This window comes from Mizuhopecten yessoensis, unplaced genomic scaffold, assembly GCF_002113885.1.
Source record: "Mizuhopecten yessoensis strain PY_sf001 unplaced genomic scaffold, ASM211388v2 scaffold7907, whole genome shotgun sequence".
Lineage (NCBI taxonomy): Eukaryota > Metazoa > Mollusca > Bivalvia > Pectinida > Pectinidae > Mizuhopecten > Mizuhopecten yessoensis.
In genome coordinates this window covers 1,055,655-1,081,520 of record NW_018407282.1, presented here as the reverse complement: position 1 = coordinate 1,081,520, position 25,866 = coordinate 1,055,655, and the positions used below count along the sequence as shown (strand labels likewise).

Sequence of the window (25,866 nt, the reverse complement as noted above, 5' to 3'; positions counted from 1 at the left end):
TGTCGATTAAGGTCCTTTAAACAACACCGAAATCACCATTTCTTAATTTAAGAAAGTATAGACAGAAAGATAAGCTTACAGATGTACTGTAGCTTGAATATAGACACATACTAAAAAATCAAGTGTATATGTTTAAACACGAAACCGTATTTATTGTTAAGCCATTCCTCAATTTACACCAACTGCGATTGTTATCGCACAACGTTCGTCGATCGTCCGCACAAATGTGCGCAAGCAATGATCGTCCAATTTTTTTTATCGTTCGCACTCCGTGCACACATCGTGCGCACACCACACATCGTGTAACGCTGTGCGATCCCACAACTGCATGTATCTACTTTTTAGAAATAGCGATAACAAACTTAAATGCAGCAAGTCAAAAAAGGTTGCCTGTTGGCCATTTTATTTTTCCGATCAGTCTCAATATGAAAGGATTTGTCAAGTATCTTTTGAGAAATATATGTATCAATAACAAACTTTAACTTTCAAAATTCAAGATAGCTGCCTGGCGGCCTTCTTGTTTTATGATCATTCTCCATATAAAACATGCATAACTAGGGACCAAGGGAATCTTCATATGAAATTTGAAAAAAGATCCGTCACTTTTTGAGAAATAGCGATAACAAACTTTAACTTTAAAATCCCAAATGACAGCTTTTTCTTATCAGTCCCAAAAGTTAATATGCACAACAAAGGACCAAGGGAAATCTGCATATTAAATTTGAGAAAGATTCCTTTAACATTTTCGGAGAAAAAGAAATAACACACTTGACTGTCAATATCCAAGATGGTTGCCTGTCGACCATATTGTTTATTCCATCAGTTTAAAGAGTAAACGTGCACAACCTAGAACAAAGCGGAGCCTATATAATAAATTTTGGAATGATCCATCCAGTACTTTCTGAGAAATATCGATAATAAGAATTGTTGATAGAATGACCATAGACTACCTGCGATTTAATTGGCCAACCATCTAATGACAATTGAACTTTTCCTTAAGGAACCTCGTACCACTGTCAAAAACAGTTACTAAGCACTGGAAATCGATTTTGCCGACATGTCTATAATCCTGAGGGACTTCAATTAAAAGTAACAAGATAAATGTTTTTTTTTTTTTTTTTTTTTTTTTTGGAAAAAAACCCACTGTTCTGATTGAAAAGAAATCAGTTGGCCAAGACAAGGATTCCAACCCAAGACCACAAATTGAGATACTATCGCTCTTACCAACTTAGCCACTTCGTCAACGGAATTGTTTTGGTCCATTTGTCATACAGTGACATCCAAAATAAAATTAAGGGGAACTTACTGTATATACCAAAACCTACAGAACAGTTGGACAGGGATCCTTAATGGTGCAGGTACTGTATTGGTATATTGATGTGTCGAGTACTCTACCCACTAGTTTACATTTGCATTCGATGAAAAACATAACATTAGAATTTGTTTTGAAAATTATTTTATTTACATTCATGATAAAGTTGTGGTATACAGTTATGCTAGAAATGTCGCATACAATTACATTAATCATGAACATTGTTGTTGTCAAGAGTTTCTTACATTCTTATGAGATCAACAAATATGAGAGAACCCGTTCAACAGAGATTATACGTTATGCATATATATTTACTCGAAATCAATATCAAATATTAAATGTATAATAAAAAATAAAATGTTTTACAAATTCGTATCAAGTAAAACATCAAATAATGATAATTTGGTATTGAAATTACAAGTAGATGCAGTAATTGATAATCCTGTATCGTTTTATCTCATAATTTTTAAGATGGAAAGTGTAATATTGTTTTCAGGGAAACTTTTGCTGCAGTTTAATTTTCGCATTTTTTCGCGCTCCGTCAAGTGGGCACATTTATCATTACAACGAATAAACGTAAACAACATTATACACAATGTAATTAAATGTGAGGAGGTGAAGGGCGATAGTAACACGGGGTTAAAATTGATCCCATGGATGAGTAGTAGAAGGTTGGCCTTTGGGTAAATTTCCAAGTATACAGTATATAAAACTTTGTTAGCAATCTAGTGTGTATCCAATGACAAGCTTGAATAATATTCATGAATAAATAAGTTGAACCAAGTTCGATATTCCTTTCTTATTTATAGATAAACATCCAAATGGGTGGTCGGATGGCACGATGAATAGCGCACTCGCCCTTCACCAAGATGGCCTGGGGTTCGACTCCCCAATCAGACGTGAGAAGGTGATGGGTCAACTTTCCGTGGGTTTTTTCCAGGTACTCCGGATTCCTCCCTCGTTTAGATCCCCTGCACGCTAGCATCCGGACCAACAAAAGATCAACATTAGCTACAATTACTTGTTTCACAATCGTAGTAAAATTTATAAGGACTACCTCAGCTAGACATCAACCTTATACATATGAAAGTTCGTTTCTTAAACTTAAATAAAAAAAAAACATAACACATTTAACATGCAATAATTGAGAAATACTGTAATATCAGTCTAACGTGTCTTAAGCGTTATTTCTGTCCTGCATAGAACAATATTGGCACATATTTCATGAATTATTAAATACCTTACCTATATAAACACTTTACATCAAATTATATATGACGTCAAATATACACAAAGTAACACAATTCTGCATTACATGTTAAATCAAGTCAACAGTAAAAACTGGCACGACGTCAAGTCTGTTAACAGAAAGACAATACATAGCTGTGGGCCTACGTTATTCCCTTTATACGATTCCATGTGTCACATAGATCATGATGTAGAGAATAACGGTGACGTCATCAGTTTGTGATGCACGATGGTTATCAAAATGAGGCTTTGAATACCTATGCATTGAATTTGTAATAGTTCTTATTAGATAGCAATATGATTTAGGAAAAAATATTTCTTTTTCATAAAAATACTTGATCAAAACAGCAAATAGAAAGACAGAAATCAATGAATCATTAAAATACTTTCTGAAAAACATGATTGCCACACATAAAAATTCCATATAAAAACATAAACTTCAGCTGCACTCGAATTTGAAAGATCAAAAGCTGCTCTTTTGAAAAATGATGTTTTAGTGCACTATGTACTTGTAAAGGATGATGCGTTCTTTACGTAAAAGTCATATTGGTTCCAAAATTATGAAATATCAATAAGTTTCACACTTGCTAAAAATGTCTTAATTTCATTTCAACAAATTTTATTGACAAGTTGTTTCCAGTCAATTGGATGGAATAACAGGCAAAGCCTATATAAATTCTCTTCAAAACTGGCTAAAGTAATGGATTATGTAATTTTTGATTTGATTTAATTTTATTACAATATATGTTATGAAATTGATAAAAGATTAACAAGAGTCAGTCAAGTATCTTTTTTGTCCATGAATAGGCACACAATCATCCTTCCAAAAAGTACTGACCACACGGGTATCGTATTCTTAAATACTGGACAAGACAATGACTTGAAACATTAACTGAAGCATAATTATAATTTGCATCATACATATTTTAATTTGTTGATTGATTGAGTATAATATACTACACAATGTATATAACATAAAAGTAGAGTCAAACAGGTTTATAAGCATCCGGTTTATAGCTATAAACTGGTTGCATAATCACCGGTTTCCTCATTGGTCATTTTCTTATGCTGTATGAACTGTACTTGAGATAAAATAAGATTGTTATTTACAAATAACCATTTGATTTCAAGTTCAGGTACGAATGCAACTGACAATATATATATGTACAACATGTGATATTATACTTATTAATTTTAGTTATGCTTAAACTACTTTCAAAAAATCGAAACGTTCGTCTGGGAATAAAACATTTCATTTCAAGTTTAGGTACGAATGCATCTGAAAATTTATATTCACAACATGTGATACTATACTCTATAGTCATGCTTAAAATACTTAAAAAAAGAAACGTTTGTCTGGGAATACAACATTTCCTTTCAAGTGTAGGTAGGAAGGCAACTGACAATATCTATTTACATCATGTGATATGATACTTTATTTAAATAAAACATTTCATTTCTAGCTCAGGTAAGAATGCAACTGACAATACATATTTACAACATGTGATATTATACTTTATAGTTATACCTAGAATACCTCCAAAAAATTAAAACGTTCGTCTAGGAAATAAAATCAATATACCAATTATAACAATAACATGAATTTACAGCAGCGCAGAGAAGATGAACATTGCGATTGGATTAAAATGTGGACGGAAATAAAAATGGCGCCCTTATCACACGTGAGAATGTTAGTTTGCTGAGGCAAACCTACTTAAAATAGGTATCATATATATATGAATTTGATCAAAATGGCTTATACATTTAGAACTGGTTTAGTTTAGCATACAGGAAACAAAACACCTAAAAATGAGATATGATTATCAATGTTACTGCTGTGTGAGTTTCTTTGTGACATTAACACGACAGCTAACATTGCTAATCAAGTAACACTACAAAATGAACAATTTCGACACCACGCTAATATATTGAAACGAATCAGATTAAGGAACTTACCACTCATACTTATCTGGCTCCTTAGTTTTTCAAAAATTGTGCCATCATGTTCGCTTTTTACTTAAACAGCAAGGACCTTTTATGAATGCATTTTGATAGCTTTTATGTGGGTCTTGTAATTTAGATATATATTCTATAAATCTTATTAACAATGTTAGCTGACAGTTATTTTTTGAAGCATCATTTATTCTTATTGAAGCTAACCAAATAAGTTACTGGATACTGGAATTACACGTAATACTAAAACATATCAATAACTGGTATATGGTGATTATTACTAAAAACTATAAATGACTGTTATATGGGTACTACAAATAATATTCGAAATGCTGGTGATTTTCCGTATTTTTTTTTCGTTTCCATTTTTCTTCTGATTTAAATGGAAAGGTTAGTTAGGAAAGTGAGCGATTGCTAGTAATATCACAGAGGTAACAATTTGAAAACAGAAAACTGACATTGCGTCTAACTAATCTGTATCTAGCAATTTTTCGCATATAAGAAACGTGACTTATCTAACAACAGGCTCAGAGTACCTGTTCCTCTCCTTAAACTGTTACAACATATACACAATATACATTACATGCTTAAATTAATAAGATGAGTAAAAAAGGAAAAATAACTATAAACGTTTAATGGTACTAGGAGAGTCACTTAAATAAATGTAATATTTCTGACAGAATAGAAAGCCATCAAATAAGGCTTGATGTATCAAACATTTACCTACCACCATGGTCAGACAACCGGAACCAGTATTTCGACACTCAAGTTATGATATTGTACACATATTTCAGCTACGAGTCGAAAATACATCATGCAATATATAAATTAATTATATTTCAAGGATATACTTATAACAGCTTAGTTTATGGAACTTGTTTGCGTATCACACTTTATTTAAGTAGCAGTTTGATCTAGATTGCAAATACAATCTCGCAGAACATCTCATTTGCTACTACACGATTGTTTACTTTATGCATGAAATAACTAAATATATAAATAAACAAGACATATTTGCTTATTCTTCTAATCGCTCATATGCACTGTCACGATTCGCATGTATTTATGTCTTCAAACAACACTAGCAACATATAAGAAGTGAGCGATTGTGTCGTTCATAAACGGAAACAATTCTATATACAATGTAACCAAAATAAAAATATGGCATCTGTTCAAGGCTGTCATGTTCCCGTAACGGTAAATGATGCTGTTTTACCAAGGACAGAGACATGAATGTGTTTAACCTAGGTCGGTATCTTTATAAAACTCCTCCGATGTTTGTCGTGAAGCATACCCACCACCCCTCCTCCTCCTGTTCCGAGTCTTGGTGCGAGGCGGAAATTCTCTGGCGTCCACAACACATTCCCTTTTCCTATAGTGATCCAGAAGGTGTTTCCACACCTTGTGACATTGCAGTAGGTTTTCGTTTCCTAAAACGAAATTGTACCAGATATATGCATACACATATTTGACGGAAAGAATTGAATGACAAAGCTGTCGTGAAAATACACACATCCTTAAACTAATTCTAATTTGAAAGAGCCAACTTAAAGTGTACACATTTTCTTCAATCAAACTGTTTTCAGTTTGATTTTTTATATTTACAGGTGTACATGCTTGTACTTCAGATGATTCATATCCATGGAGAACAAAAGTCTTGTTACGTATATATAACCTTTTTTCATAACAGACAATTATTTCTTTTATCATTATACGAATCATTATTTTTATCATTTTTTGAAAACATACAAAAAGTATACGAATTCATTCGGATACAATAAACATTTTGTGTAACATTTATGTACATCGATCCACAAACATGTATTACCTACCTATGATGACAAGGCCTTTACGAGCCCTAGACAGGGCTACGTCGATCTGGTGCTCGTCTGTGATGAAGCCAAGGTTCTGTTTACACCAGCCAAGGGTCGGAATCGGTTCAATCTTGTAGTCTGGCAGGGATCTTGTGGTACTGAAAATGACATAGTCCCATTCTCCACCTAAAAATACCAGCATGATATAAATACAGATATACTTTTATCAAAAAAGTAAATACACATGAAATCACTGAAATGAAATTTATGTTTATAATTGACTATACAGGACTATACGAACATAATTAAAAAATAACAAGATAACGTCACATTCGTAACAAATCAAAGAATTGTGTATATTGATGGACATAGTCTATGGAAATATCAAAATCTAATTTGGTAATATAACTCTACAATTATAGTTATGATTTATATAAATGTAAGCAAATTCAAATAGATGATATGCAGGCATATATTAAAATGAGTTACCATCAATTTTCGTGTTTGCATGTTTTTACATATATGACGTATAAAAGAAGAACAGTAATTACCCTGACTGGCGACGACAGTGTTGACGTTACCGTTGATATACCCAGAGTCAACCAACGCCGTCGTAATGGCATGACACTGGGCGTTATACTGTGATATAATGTTGATGTACCGAGGGTTCACTCCTTCTGTTTTTATCATGCGCCGGAAAACTTGCATCTACGATATCAGACATGTTGATACATGCATGTGTTACATTAAGTTGTATTTTTTTTTATATTTTGACATTTATTTAAAGGAATTGAACGTGTTATCATTAACTGAAACAATATCAGCAATTTATAATAAGAGCGATTATAAAGAAGCAGATATCAAGTTATTCTATGTTTTGGTCACTGCTATATGAAAGGAACATCGATATGAATTGAAAAGAATCAGCAACATGAATGAACTGTGTGTTAGACCTAGCAAAAACAGGTAAACTCACCACTTTCTCAACCTCCGCTTTGTTACTACACGACTGCTCGTTTCCCTCCTCTGTAGAAACTGTTAGATATTCCTCTTCCCCTTCCACGTGGCAGAAGATGTGAGGCACATCAGGGTACTTCCAGATGCTAAGGGGTTTTTCTTCCTTCCATGCACGAACCGGAGCAGTGTCAAGCTTGTTGTTGTAAAACTCAGCTGACACAAAATCGCAGATCCGTGGATTCTGAAACATAATGGGATCAGTAAATACGTTTTCTGTCACGGTTACGTATGTTAATGTCCTAGTGATAATAAAACTATAAGGGAAGGATGAATAATACAAGTACATGTAAATGTGGTAAATAGAGCTAGGAATATAGCTGATAAGTTAAGGAAAATGACACAGTTCTAGGTGAAAACCTACGTTTCTGACTTTCATGGGTTTTATGAGGTTAAGAGCAGATTCATTTCATTTGCCAAATTATTTGCAAGTCACTAAGCAAACCACACATTTGCAATAATACCTTGTCAAGTTAATATCGTACCCTCAATGAATCACAGGAAAATTAACATTAGAACAAATCATATTAGATTCATACCATTCGATATTGTGTTGACAGAAATACGGCTTTTTCTGAATACCGTTCGAAGAGAGACTTCTCCAGCCCGAGTCTTGCTGTGTGCTGACACATGACCACAGGTCTGAGTTGTTTGTGGTCTCCAATCAAAACGACCTGCTCTGCTTTTGTGGCGATGATTGTAGCGAGACTTTCTGGTTCGGTGCACATTCCATTCTCGTCTATAATACATTGGAAAATCTTGTTTTTCGTGCCACGGATGAATTTGGGGTTAGTAGTCATAGCGGTTGTACAAAATATGACATCATAGTGTTGAAGTTCTTCTTGACCTGCCTTGCTCAAAAGGGATTTGTATTCTTTCAGTTTGTTCTGAAACGTTTTCGCCAAATCGAGGTCAGATATTGACGGGCAGTTACGAAACTGTTGAAAGTATTTGTCAAATGCCAAAATCTCATCAGCGTGAGGTTTGCCCTCTTTCCGAATCAAACGATGTAAAGCGATGTCTTGAAGATCTTTGTCTGGCCGGTTTTTAGCTCTGCCAGATTTACTGCTAAATGACTTTCCCGGAATGGGGAAGTCCATACATTCATGGGAAGAGCCATACATTCTGACCATTCTTGGTGCCACTTCGCCAAGTTTTCTCTTTGTCAACCCTGCAAGATATAATATACATTGATTTTTTTTCTGTTTTGTGATAAACTTATACAATATATAAGGCTGTTCAATTCATTCCATTTATTGAAGATTTATTGTTTTCTTGCAAACAAAATCTATTGATGAATTCTATTTTAAAAATTGTTTATGATCTTGAAACAGTTTTAAAAAAGACATCTGCAATTCGAAATCCTATGTTCAATATACAACAATTTACACATTCTCATAAAATACATACTTGCAACAAGGTCAACCGACTTGTTCGATGGGCCACAAAAGACAACTTGCTTTAATGGGTTGCCTTCTTGGTGCCACACTTTGTTCAGTTTGGTAAACAGATACAACAGTTTTATTCCAGTGAAAGTTTTTCCGGTTCCTACAATTAACGAAAAATCTTAAAGGATTTGCAATGACAAGAATAATAAGATTTTCGTTACAGTTAGATGGTGCACTTACAGTCTGAAAATGTCCATTACATCTTCTTGATGATAATAATAATAGCGATATTTTCGATGTATATAATATTTGGCGTTTATCCTGAAATTCGTTGATATAAGCATGTGATTAAGAATCAATATAATAAAAAAATCACACAATTTAGACAACAATATACTGAGCATCAATATAAAATCATATCCAAACGCAACAGAAATCCATTTATAAAGACACAAAAGTAAAAGCGAAACTCGAAGGAGCTTGGGAAGGGTTGACGCCATTTTTTCTTCTTCTGCGTAATGATGTTATATATTAAAAATTGTAGAATCCTTATTACCTGGAGGACCTTGAATGAGGGTAAATCTATTGGTAAGGGCCTTTCGTATAGCCTCAGTTTGCTTGGAGTTGTTCCAGGCTAGGCCTGGTACGGCAACTTCTACCTCCATTCTTCTCGCTAACGCCAAATGATTTTTGTCTATAAGTTAAAGTCTAGCATTTAGAACAAGATTATCTGCAGCACAGTTTCAATCAGAAATGTATTATTTTGCCATTGGAGGCAAAACACCAGAGATTACACTGTAGGATTTCTGTAAAACCAAAACCTCTAAAGTAACCTCCCATCTCTGGGTCAGCATACATCCGTTGAACAGGAATCTCAGTTGGCTAGGGCGACAGAATAATAATTTGGTTTACGGTTCGAATCCTGGTCTAGCCCCGTTGCATATTTACACGTGGAACACTTTAATTCATTTTGTCCTTTTTTTATCTATTATTTATTTTATCAAAAGTTTTGCATTGTATCGGAATTTTAAAAAATGATTTTCAAAGATATGCCCATTCTTGAAAACACGTTTTAGATTTATTTCTACAGTGTTTGGCAGAGGAATGGAGATCTTTCATGTAGATACAATCACTACAGATTATTTAAGAAATAATTTCCTACAACTAAAACAAAGTTTCACGATAAACAAAGCAATATGTAATCACAAATTGAGATTCAGAACTGCTTTATTAACTGTGATGAGTATTTCTATTGTCACTAATTTATCTTTTTAGATAATAAATATTTCTAAAACTCCTTAACACACATTTTTTTTATTTCTGAGAAAAATAAAAGGAGGTCATCATTTCACAAACATGAAACTGGGATTGGAACAGGAGCTCTTCATATCATAAAACATAATGCTAAGAGATAGTAAAAGAGTTTGTAAAGTATTGCAGACATAAAGTTGGAAATCGGTATAGGAGATTATTATGTCGCAAACATACAACTGAGTATTGCTAAATTAGCTCATCATATCAGAAACATAAAACAATCTATTAGTTAAGAAAGCCATATCACAACATAAGCCTGAGAATTAGAATAAAATCTGATCACAAAGAAAATATTTAACTGCGAATAAGTATAAGACTCATTATTTCCTAAATAGAAACCTGATTACTAGTACTAGTATTGGAACTCGTCATACCACAAATATGAAACTATCAAAACCTGATAACGCAACATCGTCGTGAAATTTCTTAATAATGAAATAAAAAAATATTCATTACAAACCTAAGGCTGGAATCTTGAATCCCTTAGCTATATTCTGTGCCAAACCGTTTGCCTTATCCAAACAAAGTAAGGCAGCCTCCGTTCTCCTACGAAAATTGGAAAACAATGTCATAAAAATATTTTTTTCGGATTGCATAACATCGGTTTTCAGTTGATCTAGTTTTGAATATAACGTACGGTGATTTGTTTTTTAAACAATTATTGCAATGAAATTAGGAGGCTAAAATAAAATCAATTAAATATAAAAGTAACTCTGTATTAAATAAACATGAACAAACCTGTTGGATTCTGGTTTCGCCATGATCTCGACGCTACATTTAGGTTTCCTCTCACTGTTCATCAGTTGTGGTGGTAGGCTCTGGCTGGAAGGATGAAGCAAAAAGTGTACTTCAATTCTTCCCATTTTCTTCATTTTCTTTATTTTATCCACCTGTCCGTGCGCTAGCCATATCCTTTGTTCTCCTGGGCTTCCTTTGAGACCTTTGTAGATGACGTCATCTACCTCGTAACGACACTTCAGACAAAGGAAGTCTGAACTAGGAACGTACTTTATTTCATCGCTATTTTCGTCATCTTCGTTTCCATGTAGAACGAATTCCATTGACATGCTACTGAAGTCAATATTTCTGTCTTCACAGAAATCCATGGTCATTGAAAAAGTACCGTCTTTTTCATTCAGTTTAACAGGGAGTTCATTGACAATGATTGCGTCATCGTGCCCCGCCATAGTTGCAGCTTCCATGCGTACCAGCGACAGCCATACTTCGAGATATTCGGCTATGGAATTGTATTTTTCAGGATATGCTTTGTTTGTTTTTGTCGCATACTTAGCCAAGTATTTAACAGGGTCACTTGTGTGCTGTAAACACAACTTGAAATTGTCTGTAAGTTCTAAGACCTGAGGAGTTGGTACAAGTACTCCCTTCTGTGGCTCTGCGCCAATCTGCACTAACAGAATTTGAGCATGATTGAAGGACATGCTGAACTCACAGAAATGCTTTGTAATGGCCCCCAGCCTGACTTCTGAACTTACGTCAACGACCGTCGATGTGCATGCTGGAACACATGGTCTCAGTTGATCGCCTTCCTGATAGTCAGCGTTTGCAGCGAAAGTATCCTGTAGCGATTTAATGTTTCCGTGAACCAAGGCCTTCAGAAGATCCTGCCAACGTGAATATTGTTGAAAGATGGCTCTCTGGTGTGGATCAACCCGAATCTCATCAAGACCTCTCGCTGAGGGAGCATAGCCTCTATGGGAGTACAGGCGCTTTTGCCAGGCTAAAGTCAGAAGGTCAAATGGTCTATCAACATCTCGGTCTGTTGTTATTTTTGGTTTCCGTGACACACCGAGTAGGTTGAGTGGCATTTCCCTACAGTTTGGTGGTAGACCTTGCATCCCTGGAATACAGAGCTGGATACATCTATCGGAAACTGTTTCTATGAAGCCATTGAACATGGCAGGGTTACGTCGCAGAACGTGGCCATAATGCAGAGCTCTACATTGCTTACTGTACTGTTTCGCCCTTCTTGAAACCTCATTGATGTGGTAACAGATATCCTCAGTTTCGCATCGCGTATAGGGTACTTCTTGTTTGTTAAGGGCAGCGTGGACAAGACGATGGGTCACTATATCTGCATATCGTCGAATCGGTGACGTGAAATGTGTGTACGGAGAAATATTGAGTGTGAAATGACACCTCTCCTTACGGCTTTTAACAGAGCCAAGACATCTGTACTCGGCGTGCTCCTGAAAACATATCCATTCGTTCAATGCGATTGCTTGTTCTGGGTGGAGTTCATCACTCCCGATCAGTTTCCATGCATCCCTGTAGTTTCCATCTGCGACATGTTGCTCTAAACAAGACCAGATCCACTTTTGCAGTTCAATCACGACTCTGTCCATGGCCTTTGGAGCGTTAACTATTTTAAGTTGTCGCTGTTGAGTTGGCTTTGTGTTCTGTAGTTTCAAAATGACATCAGCAATCCGTGGATAATCATTCAGCCATTGATTCACTTTCTCAGAAGGTGGAGCATTCTGGCAACTCAACAGAGCACAGTCCCTAAAGTTTGAGCACACCAGCGAGGCAGCGGTCATGTTTGCTAATATCATAAATTCTTCAACAAGGAAGTGAGCCTCTAGAGTGTCGAACAATCGTTCGCTTTCCCTCCCGTTCAGCAAATCCACTTCTATTGGAAATGAATGCATCGAGTCACCTAGTCTTCTCCAGCGTAATCCCTTTGCAATTCGAAACAAATCAATGATATCAGAGGAAATTGTTTCTTCTTCAACCGTTGGACCAAGGATTATATCTTGCACGTCCTGGTAGCTAAACTGTCTTCTCGATTTAACTACGGTTTGTTTTATGCTTGTGCGTTGACGGATTAACTCTCCTTCAGCACTGAAGTACAAAAAAACAGAGAGAGCGAGTCTCTTCTTGTTTGGGAGTAAGCTGCATAGATTTTGACTTAGTGGTTCGGGCAACATATGGTAGGGTCGTTTTTCGTGTCCTGGATAGAATGTTGTTGCCCTAGATTTCGCCTCGTTGTCAATTGCGTCTCCTTTGTGTACATAGCTTGTAACGTCTGCAATGTGGACTCCGACCTCGTAAACATTGTCTGGAAGCCGTTGGATGCTCAGTCCATCATCAAGATCTTTCGAGTCCTTCGGATCAATCGTGAATACGGACAATGATTCCGAATAGTCTATTCTACCTTCTGTTAGATTTGGAGCAGGTTCTTCCGGCATTGTGCTCATGATACTTTGAACATTTTGAACCGTATCATAGTTGTAGGTTGTTGGCACTTGATGCTGCAACTCTAAAATTTTCAAGCCACTGTTTATTCCGCCGTCAGATCTCATGACTTTGATCACTGCTCCTAGAGGATAAACTGCATCCCAGCGTATGAATACAACAAGAAATACGTAACTGTATTTTTGAGCAGGATTAATGTTAACCACATTGCTAAATTTCAAATCACAAGAACTAGAGTCATAATCGTAAACCTCGACTTGGAAATTGTTCTGAACATGCTTTTTGAATATGTGTAACTTAGGCACGGTTTTGTCGAGCGGTCGCATTAAATGGTATTCAAGCTCATCCAGTCCACAAACAAACACTGGGTGTTCTATGTCGCGAAATCGTTTCCTACTCAGTCTACCAACAACCTTTCCATATTTTGTTTGTGCTGTAGCGGTCTTCAGACTTTTGTTTAAGCGTGGTTTAACACCAGACTGTTTTCGGTCATTGTTAAGTATTTCAACAACAACTTCATCTTCCATAAAGTTTTTTCCGCATTTCGATCTGCCGCTGATCTCTATTTCCTTCAGGTCACCTTCTGGTTGTAACAGTCCACATATAGCCTTGTGAGCTGATTCTATCTTTAGCGTACATTTCTTGAATTGTCCTGGATTATTTCTGGTCAAAGCATTGAGCTCGTCAATCGACAGGCTATTGGTGTAAAAGTTCTTTTTGTCCTGAAAGGCACATTTGGCAATGAATCTAGGAGATAGCTCCGCTCCATGAATGATCAAGTGCTGTTCGCGTTCTTGTATGCCTTCCTCAGCGTTTTCTGTGTCGACATCAATACTTTGTTCAAACATTGATTCAACATCAGCGTTTCTTATGGATTCCCCATCGGAGCTTTCGTCAGGGTCTCCTAAGTCCAAATCAAATATACTCGATCTTAATATTTCTGAAACGTCAAATTCTTCATCGCTTTCTATTGAGTGGTCGTCGCCTTCTCCTAAGCCTGCGATGTAGACTTTTTCTTCTAGCAAAACTTGCTGTAGGCTCTTTCCATTTCCAGTCGATGATATATCGGATCCAGCTGTATTACGTCTCCGGCGTTTCTTCTTAATATGACCATCCCGATAAGGCGATGCTGAACTTGAACGTGCTTTTTCCTTCTTTTTGTCAACCTCTCTTACAAAGTCTAGCCAAGTAGGCAAGGACGATTTCCTAGCTTTGGCTAAAAATTAAAAAAAACAACACCTTTGTTGGATTACATATGTAAAACGAAGCTTCAATAATGGATCAATAGTATATTATTAAAGCTTTCAAGAACACACTTGATTTCTGATTCGTCTTCTAATATCATGTTATATTTCGTAAAGCTGTACTCACGCCTACGATGGGGTTTCTTGACATGATTTTCTTTCAATTTCTCAACTTGAGGGCTGTTCTGTAAAATAAACAAGCAAATTCGTGGAATTTATATCCCCCGCTTGCAGGACATATTGTAGGTAAACATTATTGAGGCCAGGTTTAAATATGAGAGTATCGTGCTGTTGAGACATAATGTATAGCTTGAAACTCGAAAAAAGCTTCATACAGAAGTTAGACTTTTTATTGAACATGTAGGTATTACGGTGTAAATTAATCGTTTAATCCATCAGAATTTACTAACCTCATTAATTATCCGTAAATATGCACAAATCACATCGGTTTGCAAACTTAGCATGAGTCGGGGGTGCACATACGGAATTTGGTTGAAATATCTGCATAATATCTAAAGCAATTATCACACGAAAACCAAAGAGTGCCCGAGATGGGTAGAAAGACAGAGGAAAACAAACATTCTTATCAAGTTTGAAGGAATTTGACTAATATTTGCTAGAGTTACAGTTGTGTGACCGCACAACGCACCAAAAATACCGTGCGCACACCGTGCATATATCGTTCACACACCGTCCGCACATCGTCCACACATGGTGCGCAGAACTGGGCGATTTGACAATCGTTCGCCCCGTTCTGCGCTTCTCTCCGCACAACTGTGCGATTTGGTACAATTTGTTGATCAATATTACGGAATGAAAAAATACGGAAGGCTCATACTAGTATACAATAATTTACACTGTATTTATTATTGTAATTTCTCATCACCATAATTAACATTATGAACAATTTTACAATGCATGTAACACAGTATTACAGTGACCGTTAGAGTGTCAAGAATAGATTTGGCTCCTAGCTAGGTAACAGAACAGATAAATAACAATTTGATGAGTGACCGGAGTTTTACCTGGCCTGTGCCTAACGGGTAGAGCTGATATGTGATACCGTATACCGTTATGAAAACACAACTGGACGTTTAGTATTTGTTATTTGCATTCGTTTTAATCTAAAGCTCCTGTTCAACTGGTTTCACACCTTGGCGCGTTACGTAAGTGCCCCGGGCGGGGGAAAACTACGGTGCAGGTACAAAGTGGCTATGTTTACCTGTGTTGCCGAGGCTGTTTTGTAAGGTCGTTTAAAAAACACCGAAAACGCCATTTCTAAAGTACAGACAGAAAGATAAGCTTGTAGATGAAGCTAGAATAGGAAAGGAAACATACTAAAAAAATCAAGTTTATATGTCTAAACAGCAAACGGTAAATATTGTTAAGCCATTCCCTAAATTTACACCAACCACGATTGTTATCGCACAACGTTCGTCGATCGTCCGCACAAATGTGCGCAAGCAAAGATCGTCCAATTTTTTATCGTTCGCACTTCGTGCACACATCGTTCACACACCGTGCACACATCGTGCGCACACCGCACATCTTGTAACGTTGTGCGATCCAACAACTGTATTAAGCGGAAACTGCAGATAAAGATGTTTTTCGTTAATCAAGGGGGCATAACTCCGCCAAATGGAGTCCGATTAAAGTTGTTGTCAAACTTGGCCGGCCCTTTATGCGTTGAACCCTGCTATTAAGTTTGAAGACAATCGGATAATATTTGCGAGAGTTAAACAGAACAGAAACGGCAGATTCTGACGTTTTTCGTTTTTCAAGGGGCCATAACTCCGCCAAAAAAAAGTCTGCTTAAAGTGGTCATCGAACTTGTCTGAGCCCTTCAGGCATTTAACCCTGTTACCAAGTTTGAAAAAAAATCGGTTAACATTTGTTGCAGTTATTGCACGGAAACGGCAGATAATGACGTTTTTCGCTATTCAATGGACCATTACTCCGCCAAAAAAAGTCTGCTGTAAGTGGTCATGGAACTTGGCAGAGCTCTGAATGCATTTAACCCGGTTTTCAAGTTTGAAGTAAGTCGGTTAACATTTGTTGCAGTTATTGCACGGAAACGGCAGATAATGACGTTTTTCGTCATTCAAGGGGCTATAACTCCGCCAAATAAAGTCTGCTGAAAGTTTTCATCGAACTTGGTCGAGCCCTACAGGCATTTAACTCGGTTATCAAGTTTGAAGAAAATCGGTCAACATTGCCACAGTAATTGCACGGAAACGAAGCATGACAGACAGACAGACAGACAGTTAGATAGATAGGCAAACCCAACTTAATATCCCCGTTTCGGTGAAAGCGGGTTATAAATAAACGGCTTATCTAAAACAAAAAATATGGATTTGATAGATTCAAATTACGTGACATATGAAAATATAAAATAAGGACCAGGATCAGCAACGATGTTTAATGACTGGATATGAAATAACTTACCCTATGAGGTTCCATGTAATTGCTACCTTCTATCCACGACATAATAGGCGAGCTGTCCTCTACTGCTTTGATTGATGTCCTAACACCTGCGGTAAGATCCCTTTGTAATACTTCCAATTCAGATTTCTGCTTTGGATTCTGTTAAAATGTAATACAAATGTGTTTTGACGACGTCGAGTAATTTATTAGTAGTAATAAATTGAAATAATAAATTATCGGAGATAATTCAAACGTGCTAGTTCCATATGTTAACTTTAAATGTATATAAACATCTATATCAAAATGAGCACGTTTGTTGCATACTTGAAACATGAAAATGAGGTCAAGGACGCATGGACGTAATGAATAATGTTAAATAATAGCAACGACCAAAGTACCTTCACATAAAGAAGTGCAGATTCTGTCTTTCTTAGCGCCAGATCCAGTTTTCCCATTTCAAGTAAAGCACGTGCCCATATTTCAAGGATTGAAGCGTTGTCAGGATACTCCTTCAGGACTAAAGACAATAATTGTCGTTATCTTAACATGTTTTGTAGCTTATTGCGGAATGCTTCATGATCAAGATGTTTATAGAAAAACGTTCTTCATCTCAATTTCAATCACCTGATAAATTATATTTGAAGAATAAAATTAAACATTGGAATTCAAATATCTCAGATATCTCAATAGTTAACCGCACTTACAACATGTCAGTCTCTATTGTGGTCGAACTGAAAGCTACGAAATTACATATTTTCTTAAGTTTATTTATATGCCTAGGTCATGAAGAGCTTAATTTCTATTTTAATAGCTCTGGAGAGGCATGCAGAACTCCAGTCAAAATAGAAGTGCCCATAGGAGAACGATATTAAAATCCCCCCCCCCCCAAAGTAATGTATTTTTAACAGATAATCATTAGGAAAATACAGACTAATTGAGATTGTTAAATGGACTTTAGATGATGTGCAATTTCATTACATTCTGTGGTGTCAATGAATATGCTTATAATAGGAACAAATTGTTTTATTCACATGTTTGCTACAGGAATGAAAATGTTACTGTATAAAACACCTATATGAAATGAAAGGATCTTCCGAATTTATAACTTATCAATAAAAATAAATGACATTGTTCATCTAGGGAAAGTAATTTTTTATCATAATATCAATGTTTTAACCGATTTGTATATGTCTGTCGCCAAACGTCTATCCTTAAATCGAAACAGCATTCTCCTAAGTTCCCGTTTATAGTCTAAACATAACAAACATAACAAACAACGACTACTTACCTCCTTTGCATATTTCTGCTACAGTGTGAGGTAAGTTCCCCTTAGGAAAAAAACAGCATTTCGTTTTTGTTATTTTTGAAACAAATGATTACGTTTGCATAATTTGTTAGGTATCAAACATTGTTATTGCGATAATAACACGATATATTGCATAAATCTTCGCCATTTTTCAAAGGTATTAATGAAATACGAGAGACGAAAGATACCAGTAGGAATGAGACTAGGAAACACTTACAAGAATAAGGAGACACCTTAGCCACGGAAGCGTCGCTTTTAGTTTCCCTTCCTTTGCACCAGTGCACGATGGGTTCTGTATCTGAATGGTTTTGAAGGTCATCATGAGGTCATTATAAATACAAAAAGGCACTTCGACCGCTGTTCCACTCGACTGTTCTAGCTTGATGTCTGCGAGAAGCTGTATCCGATGAACAATGTTTAGGATCTCCTTATAACATAAAAAGAATGCTTTCAATGAATAACTTGCATACATAATTTAGTATCTAAGATTGTACATTTAGTATGTATTGTTATTAAAACAAAGACATTACCTGTTAATTAAGAAAATGCATATGCTGTATTGAAAACGTAGTATTTTGTGGGTGTTTTATAAGATTAACATGTCTTGTTATGTTTGATTTTTTTTTTATGATCATTTGTTTTTTAATTTCATGTTAAGATTTAATCAATTAACATTGTAATAATTTCAAATAACGAAAAAAAAAAATGTTTTGTTGTCAGCATCTCAGTTCTCAGGTTTAATTTGATCTAGATTATCATGGCTGATTTTTCGATAAAGCATCTGACACATGTTCTTCCGAAACACATGGTCTTATTCTACTTCTGTTGTTAATGGGTATACAGGGTATCCGTGTAATTTTATTTGTGCATATCATGACTTAGATTCATCGGTTTTGAATTCGAGAAATGTTCGGCATTATTTCAATACTTTTGTAAAGATGATAATTATGTATAAAATATAAGCATTTAATATTATCAATTGTACATTAGATAAAGTTAAGAGTCAGTGGAAGTGACCATTTGAATTGATGACAAATGAAACAATTCAACATACTTGTAATAACACTCTTGAATTTAGAAGCTCATCCCAAAGTAATGCAGACATCATTAAGTGGAGTGGAGCGATCACAGTCTCCTGGTGTAAGACACCTGAAATAAAATAATAGTTATATCGGTATACATATATACCATACTATTTTTAATCATCTAATAATAAGCAACTGCCTCCTCGCAACACAAGGAACCTTGGATGCCGTGATGGTTGGCAGCTTGTTTCCTTCGGCATTATCACAATGACCAATCGTCTATTGAACGATTATCATACAAGTACTGCAAAGAGCCTTCGATTAATTTGGCAAATCATTAAGAGCGCTAAGCAAATATATTTATATAAATATTTATACTATAATAAGACGGATAGTTAGATAATCCCTAACACGAAAGTAGGCGTAGACAAGACTAGCTGACGTAGTGTGTAAATGTTTAAACAAAACTAAATTGCACATTTTCCAGTCGCCAAAATAGCTTTTACTACATCTCTCTAATTACAACCTACCTCTACTTACTTCAAACCTCTAATGACTTAGTTCCTCCAATTACTTCATGCTTCTAATTATTACATTCCTTTGATTATAACACACCTCTAATTAATACCTTCCCTCTGATTACATCACATCTCTTTTTTCTTCCATCCCTCTGATAACTTCACTTCTCTAATTACTACCAGCCCTCTGATTATAAAATATCTCTAATTACTACATACCTCTGATTATAGCAAACCTCTAATTACTACCTTCCCTCTGAGTATAGCACTTCTCTAATTACTACCTTCCCTCTGATTATAACACACCTCTAAGTAATACAATTCTCTAATAACATCACACCTCTAATTAGTACCTTCCCTCTGATTATCACAAATCTCTTACTACTACCTTCTCTCTGATTACATAACAAACCTCTTATTTCCACCTTCTCTCTGAATCCTTCATACCTCTAATTACTACTTTTCCTCTGATTATAACAAATCTCTTACTACTTAATTCCCTCGCTAACATCACGCCTCTAATTACTACATTCCCTCTGATTATAACACACCTCTAATTTGTACCTTCTCTCTGATTACATCACACCTCTTATTAGTACCATCCCTCTAATTATAACACTTCTCGAATTACTACCTTCCCTGTGATAACATCACGCCTCTAATTACTACGTCCCCTCTGATTATAACACACATCTATTTACTTCCTCCCTCTCATTATAACACATCTCTAATAACTACCTTTCCTCTGATTACAACACACCTCTAATTACTACGTCCCCTCTGATTATAAAACACCTCTAATCACTACATCCCTCTGATTATAGCACACCTTTAATAACTACCTTTCCTCTGATTACAACATACCTGTAATTACTACGTCCCCTCTGATTATAAAACACCTCTAATTTATACATCTCTCTGATAACATCACACATCCAACTAGTATCTTCCTTCTGATTATAAAACACCTCTTTAACTACTACCTTCCCTCTGTCTATAACAAACCTCTTACTACTACCTTCTCTCTGATAACATTACACCTCTAATTACTACGTCCCCTCTGATTACAACACACCATTAACTTATACCTTTCCTCTGATTATAACACACCTCTAATTATTACCTTCCCTCTGATTACAACACACCATTAACTTCTACATTCTCTCTGATTATAACACACCTCTACATTCGACCTTCCTCTGATTACATCACGCCTATAATTACTACTTTCCCTCTGATCATAAAACACCTCTAATTACTACCTTCCCCCTGATTATAACACACCTCTTACTTCTACATTCCCTCTGATTTCAACACACCATTAACTTCTACCTTCCCTCTGATTATAACACACCTCTAACTACGACCTTCCTTCTGATTAAAACATTTCTTTAGTCACTAAATACCTATTATTACTTATATATATGTAAAAACTACGCACTTTATTTTACTACACACATCTAATAACTACATACCTTTAATTACTACAGACTTTTTATACTGTTACAACACATCTAATCACGTCGTAACTAGTATTACTATATACCTGTAATAACTACGCACTTTTAATTTCTACATACTTCCATTAACTTCATAACTCTGATTTATATATACTTCAAATTATTACGCACTTCTTATCACAACATACCTCAAATTGTTACACTTCTCATTAGTTCATTCCTCTGGTTACAGCACAACTCCAATAACCACATCCTTCTTATTACTTTTAATCATTTCATATATCAAATTACTACATACTTTTAAATATTGCATGCTTTTATATTTCCACCCATCTCTGTTTACTTCAAATCTCTAATTACTACATACCTCTAATTACCTCATACGTCTAATTACTGCATACATCTAATTACTTCATGTCACTATCTACTCAATACCTCCTCTAATTGCTACATATCTGTAATTACTTTATGCCACTAAATACGCCATACATCTAATAATTTCAAATCTCTAAATACTACATACCTCTAATTACCTTATACCTCTAATTTCTACATATATTTAATTACTTCATGCCACTATTTACTCCATACCTCCTCTAATTACTACATATCTCTAATTACTTCATACTACTAATTACTCCATATCTCTAATTACTACAACTTCTAATTCCTTCCTACACTTCACTAATTACTACTTACCTCTATAAAACATCTTCACGGCATTGCTTGGGTCAGCAACCTTGAATGAGAAAAAAGTTACATGTGTAGCTCTTAGTTTTGATAAAACGAAAAAACACTCAAACAAGTACTGTAAAACCTGACCAAAGGGAGATAGTTAATTTGAAGGTTATTATGAATGTTATTGATATCATGTATGTGGTGTCTTATTTTTACCGATCTGTCGCTGGAGAATTATGACTTACCTGTCGGTACAATTCGGCACATCCGTGATAGTAATGGCTGTAATCAAGATACTGATAGTCCTTGTCACTTTTATAAAATTTGTCAAGTCGGCCGCAAATATCGGTGACAATTTTGCGTGCTTTCTCAGGTTCTTTTGTCGTGATCATGATGTATGCTTCAGCAATAAGTTCATCCAACTCGTGTGATCTTTCTAATAGATCTAGATCCTCGATTTCTACGACGTCTTCTGGAGTGGAACGTCCACACATGCTAACCTCGTTGTCAGAGGAGCTGATATACATGTGTGAATTTTTACTGACGGGGCTGTTGTTTCGGGTCCTAGTTTGAATGGTTTGAGAACTATGATGTACCTGGACACCACTGTCATGTTTAGCAGTAGTAAAGTCTGTTGCATATTCCTTGTTCTGAAAGTTGTCACGTTGGTAGATGATTTCACATCCGGTTTGCACAGCCGTCGACTTGTCAGAAGGTTCCCCTTTCGGATCGTGCTGAATGGGCAAATCGATATTAGTGCCTAGGGTATTTTCGTCAGCTGGTACTCGATCTTCTTCATGCATAGGCGTTGATTGTTCGGGTGGTTCTTCTTCCAAAGGACCAAACTGTTTAAGTTCGGTGTCACCAATGGTCTCCATGGCAACAAAATGAGTTTTAACAGTTTAGTCTTCACGCTGTGATGTCAAACACTACATGGTACACGTAGGTTGAAGCGAGTTCTGAAGGAAAGAGAAGATATAGAAGATGTCATTGATATACAACTTTAATATAATAACCGACACATTCGCTATTACCGTCTAAGTAAACCATTACGCTTACATAGTTTGACTGTTCCGGATATTTGGGGAAGTTTCTAAGGCATAAGACAGGGTGTAGCACAGGGGGCTGGAAGTGAAACCGTCCAGTTATGAAATATCGGACAAATTATTAAACTGGTAGATTAATTCTGTCAGTACATGTAATAGATATCAGCAAATACTTATTGATAGATAGTAAATCTTCTATTAACACAATAAATGCAGGAGTATCTGGGTTCGGTTCTTGGTTCGTTGTTGTTATAAATTTATGAAATGGTTATTTTAAAAAGACTCAATTTAATAACCCTATACCATTATTACAGCGGTAGTTTTCAAACTAACATTCATGTATGTTTATACTGTATCTCGTAACTTGATTTATAGTATATAGGTATTACACAATGCTAAAGAAATTCGTATTGATCGACACTGTATCAATATAGTTTCAGAAAATAAGTATAGGGCGATTTCACTTTTTCACGATTTGGGTTGTTTGACATTTGGTTTCAGGAGAAATATTGCACCGTATCACTTTCGGTTTCGTTAGTTCTGTGTTATTATGTTCAATATCACTACTTTCGGTTTCGGTTTGTATATCATCACAGCGTTGTTACTATGGATTTCTATGAATTCAATAGAGTATCCCCTTTCTTAAAATGATGCAAATATCAAAATATATATAGGATTTAATATTGCTAGCATAAATAGTAGTTTTGATTAGGCCCACGGGAGGGACTGACTAATATAAGAACCTGTGTATTCATATATCCTTTCAATTTTGATAGAGAAATAGACACACCGGTGACGAAGGTAGACACTGTTTTGCCTTGATTCATTTCCAGGCGTTAAAATCACAACCACTGGCACCTAGTCGCCTAACAGAGAAGTACCCGAGGCTCTGATGAACGTACATGTAGCGACCGCCTCGATTAAAGGAGATTTTGAAGTTGTAGTGGATAGAGCTATCCGGTGATGTGTACATCTAGATGGCGCTGACGTGTCAGTCTGTAGTCAATAAAGCTCGGTAGGACCGATTGCACTGTCTAGCTAGTTGCTCTAAGCTTGATTATACTATAGAAAATCAGTACTCGAGTCTAATCATTAAAACCATTTCAATTTCTTGTCTGCATGTGGTCATTTTGAATCATAAATCGCAAACTTATTTATGTAAAGGTATTTCTTGCTGCATAACTTACTTATTTTAATTTCATCATTTCTATTGCATTAAATTAATAACAATATGTTCTGCATGTATAAGCCGTTAAGCTTTTCATAACCAACACCTTAACTTAGACTGATACATTTAAACATAAAGCAGTCAAATAAAGTCTTATACAACTGCGCTTTAAGTCAGATTTTTGTTGATGATTATTTGTATTGGTACTTTTTTCAGAAATGATTTATCAAATCTATTAGTATGCTGGTAAATAAAGCTTACAATGCGTATATAGTTACAGTTTTTGTCAGTGGTACGGGTACCCTACAGTACAATTATTGCGTTTGTTAGTACGCATTGACTAAATACATGGGTAAATTGATTGGCTTGTAAAATTATCTGACTTGAGCGAGGGTATTTTGTCAGGAAGATACGAATGTAACTCTGTCTGATCTTCCTCCTTGTTTGGAAGATTCATTTAATATATCATACTCCTGATAAACCTTGATAGGCATATTAGTAAATATGAGTAAGATACATGTACAAATGATGCAATTAAATATGTGATGAACAGATACATCAACAACATACAACAATTATAATTATAAATATAAAACATCTAAATATTAGAAACCTTAGAATATATGTATAAAGACAACACCAAAAGAATAATATAATGCTTTTCACTTCACCTTCTAGGGCGATGCTATAGCTCCATATTGCGCTACTGTTTACTGATCTAAAATAGTAAGTACAGACAAAACTTCCAGTCATTAATTTATATATACAGCATTACATAAGTAGTAATATATAGATACGATGTGTTTTCAAAAAACGACCACAGAGGTAATTTCCACTGGCCTTTAAATACAAATCCTGTGTATTGACTAATCTAAAACAGGAAGTTCACGTAAAACATCTAGTTAAAATACGTTATTACATAAGCAGTGATATATAGATATATTCAGTTCTCGGAAAACGTCTACAGAGGAAATTGTACTGGCCTTTAAATACACATCGAGTGTATTGTTTAAGAAAAACAACACACATGTAGAGAGGCATACATGTGTGTGTATAATTAAAATGGCAATGTTTAGTGACAGCTACATGTACACAGTAAATATTTGTAGGAATTCCGTGTCTTTTTATAGACTTAGTGACTAACTGGTGACACCATATTTACCAAAAAAGATATCGTGTTATGTTAAGCTAACTAGAACAATTTATCATATTCTCGAGTTTACTATCAGCAATATGATTTAGTATATTAAGCATGATTTAGAAATTAGTTTTATACAGGTTACATATTTCTTCTTCAAATTAAATAAGAAGTAATGACCATGTTTATGTTTTGTAATGCCTTCTGTACCAAGAATACATACATTGTTTTGTAAATTCTTATAACTTTATTTGGTCAAAAGTTTTACTTAATTAAAGAAATGAGCATTTTTTTTTCTCTGTCTGACGATGCCGTTAAAAGTTCTGGTGCCTTTGGTCATTCCTTAATTTGTATGACAGTAAGTGACTTTACGTCATATATCGGCTAGGCAGCACATACCCACAGTCATTCTCATTATAAAAATGAAGCAGTTCAATGCATTACATATGAAATACATGTACTTTCGTGACAATGTAATGCTAGTTATATATAAGTACATTGTACTTACCACTCTCCATTCGAAGGGTTAAGAAATCGAACACATTATAGTTTCATTACAACGTATATGTACGGATGTACAGGTATATGTCCTTTGTGATCTAT

General features: G+C 35.4%; 1 protein-coding gene across 2 annotated transcripts; it reads right to left on the bottom strand.

Moving 5' to 3' along the window:
- Positions 1-1,447: 1,447 nt before the first annotated feature.
- Positions 1,448-25,866, bottom strand: LOC110454564 (helicase with zinc finger domain 2-like). 2 transcript variants are annotated; one of them, XM_021504136.1, is made up of 20 exons: positions 25,772-25,866; positions 24,797-24,843; positions 22,157-22,870; positions 21,933-21,972; positions 19,285-19,379; positions 18,448-18,657; positions 18,213-18,252; positions 17,323-17,441; positions 16,946-17,083; positions 14,628-14,685; positions 10,782-14,472; positions 10,504-10,589; positions 9,286-9,423; positions 8,752-8,889; positions 7,881-8,512; positions 7,304-7,525; positions 6,879-7,035; positions 6,346-6,513; positions 5,812-5,943; positions 1,448-2,290 (listed from the first exon to the last, which is right to left on the bottom strand). In XM_021504136.1, the coding sequence occupies exons 3-20, from the start codon at positions 22,787-22,789 to the stop codon at positions 2,112-2,114; spliced, it is 6,876 nt and encodes a 2,291-aa protein (XP_021359811.1). In that variant the 5' UTR covers positions 22,790-22,870; positions 24,797-24,843; positions 25,772-25,866; the 3' UTR covers positions 1,448-2,111. The 2 variants fall into 2 exon arrangements, with proteins under 2 accessions (XP_021359811.1, XP_021359812.1); XM_021504137.1 differs by lacking the exon at positions 24,797-24,843.

Coding starts and splice junctions, on each gene's coding strand:
- LOC110454564 (XM_021504136.1), bottom strand. CDS start 22,789: ATGGAGACCATTGGTGACACCGAACTTAAACAGTTTGGTCCTTTGGAA. Junction 21,973..22,156: donor GTGCCGAATTGTACCGACAG/GTAAGTCATAAT, acceptor TTCTCATTCAAG/GTTGCTGACCCAAGCAATGC. Junction 19,380..21,932: donor CGTGAAGATGTTTTATAGAG/GTAAGTAGTAAT, acceptor ATTTTATTTCAG/GTGTCTTACACCAGGAGACT.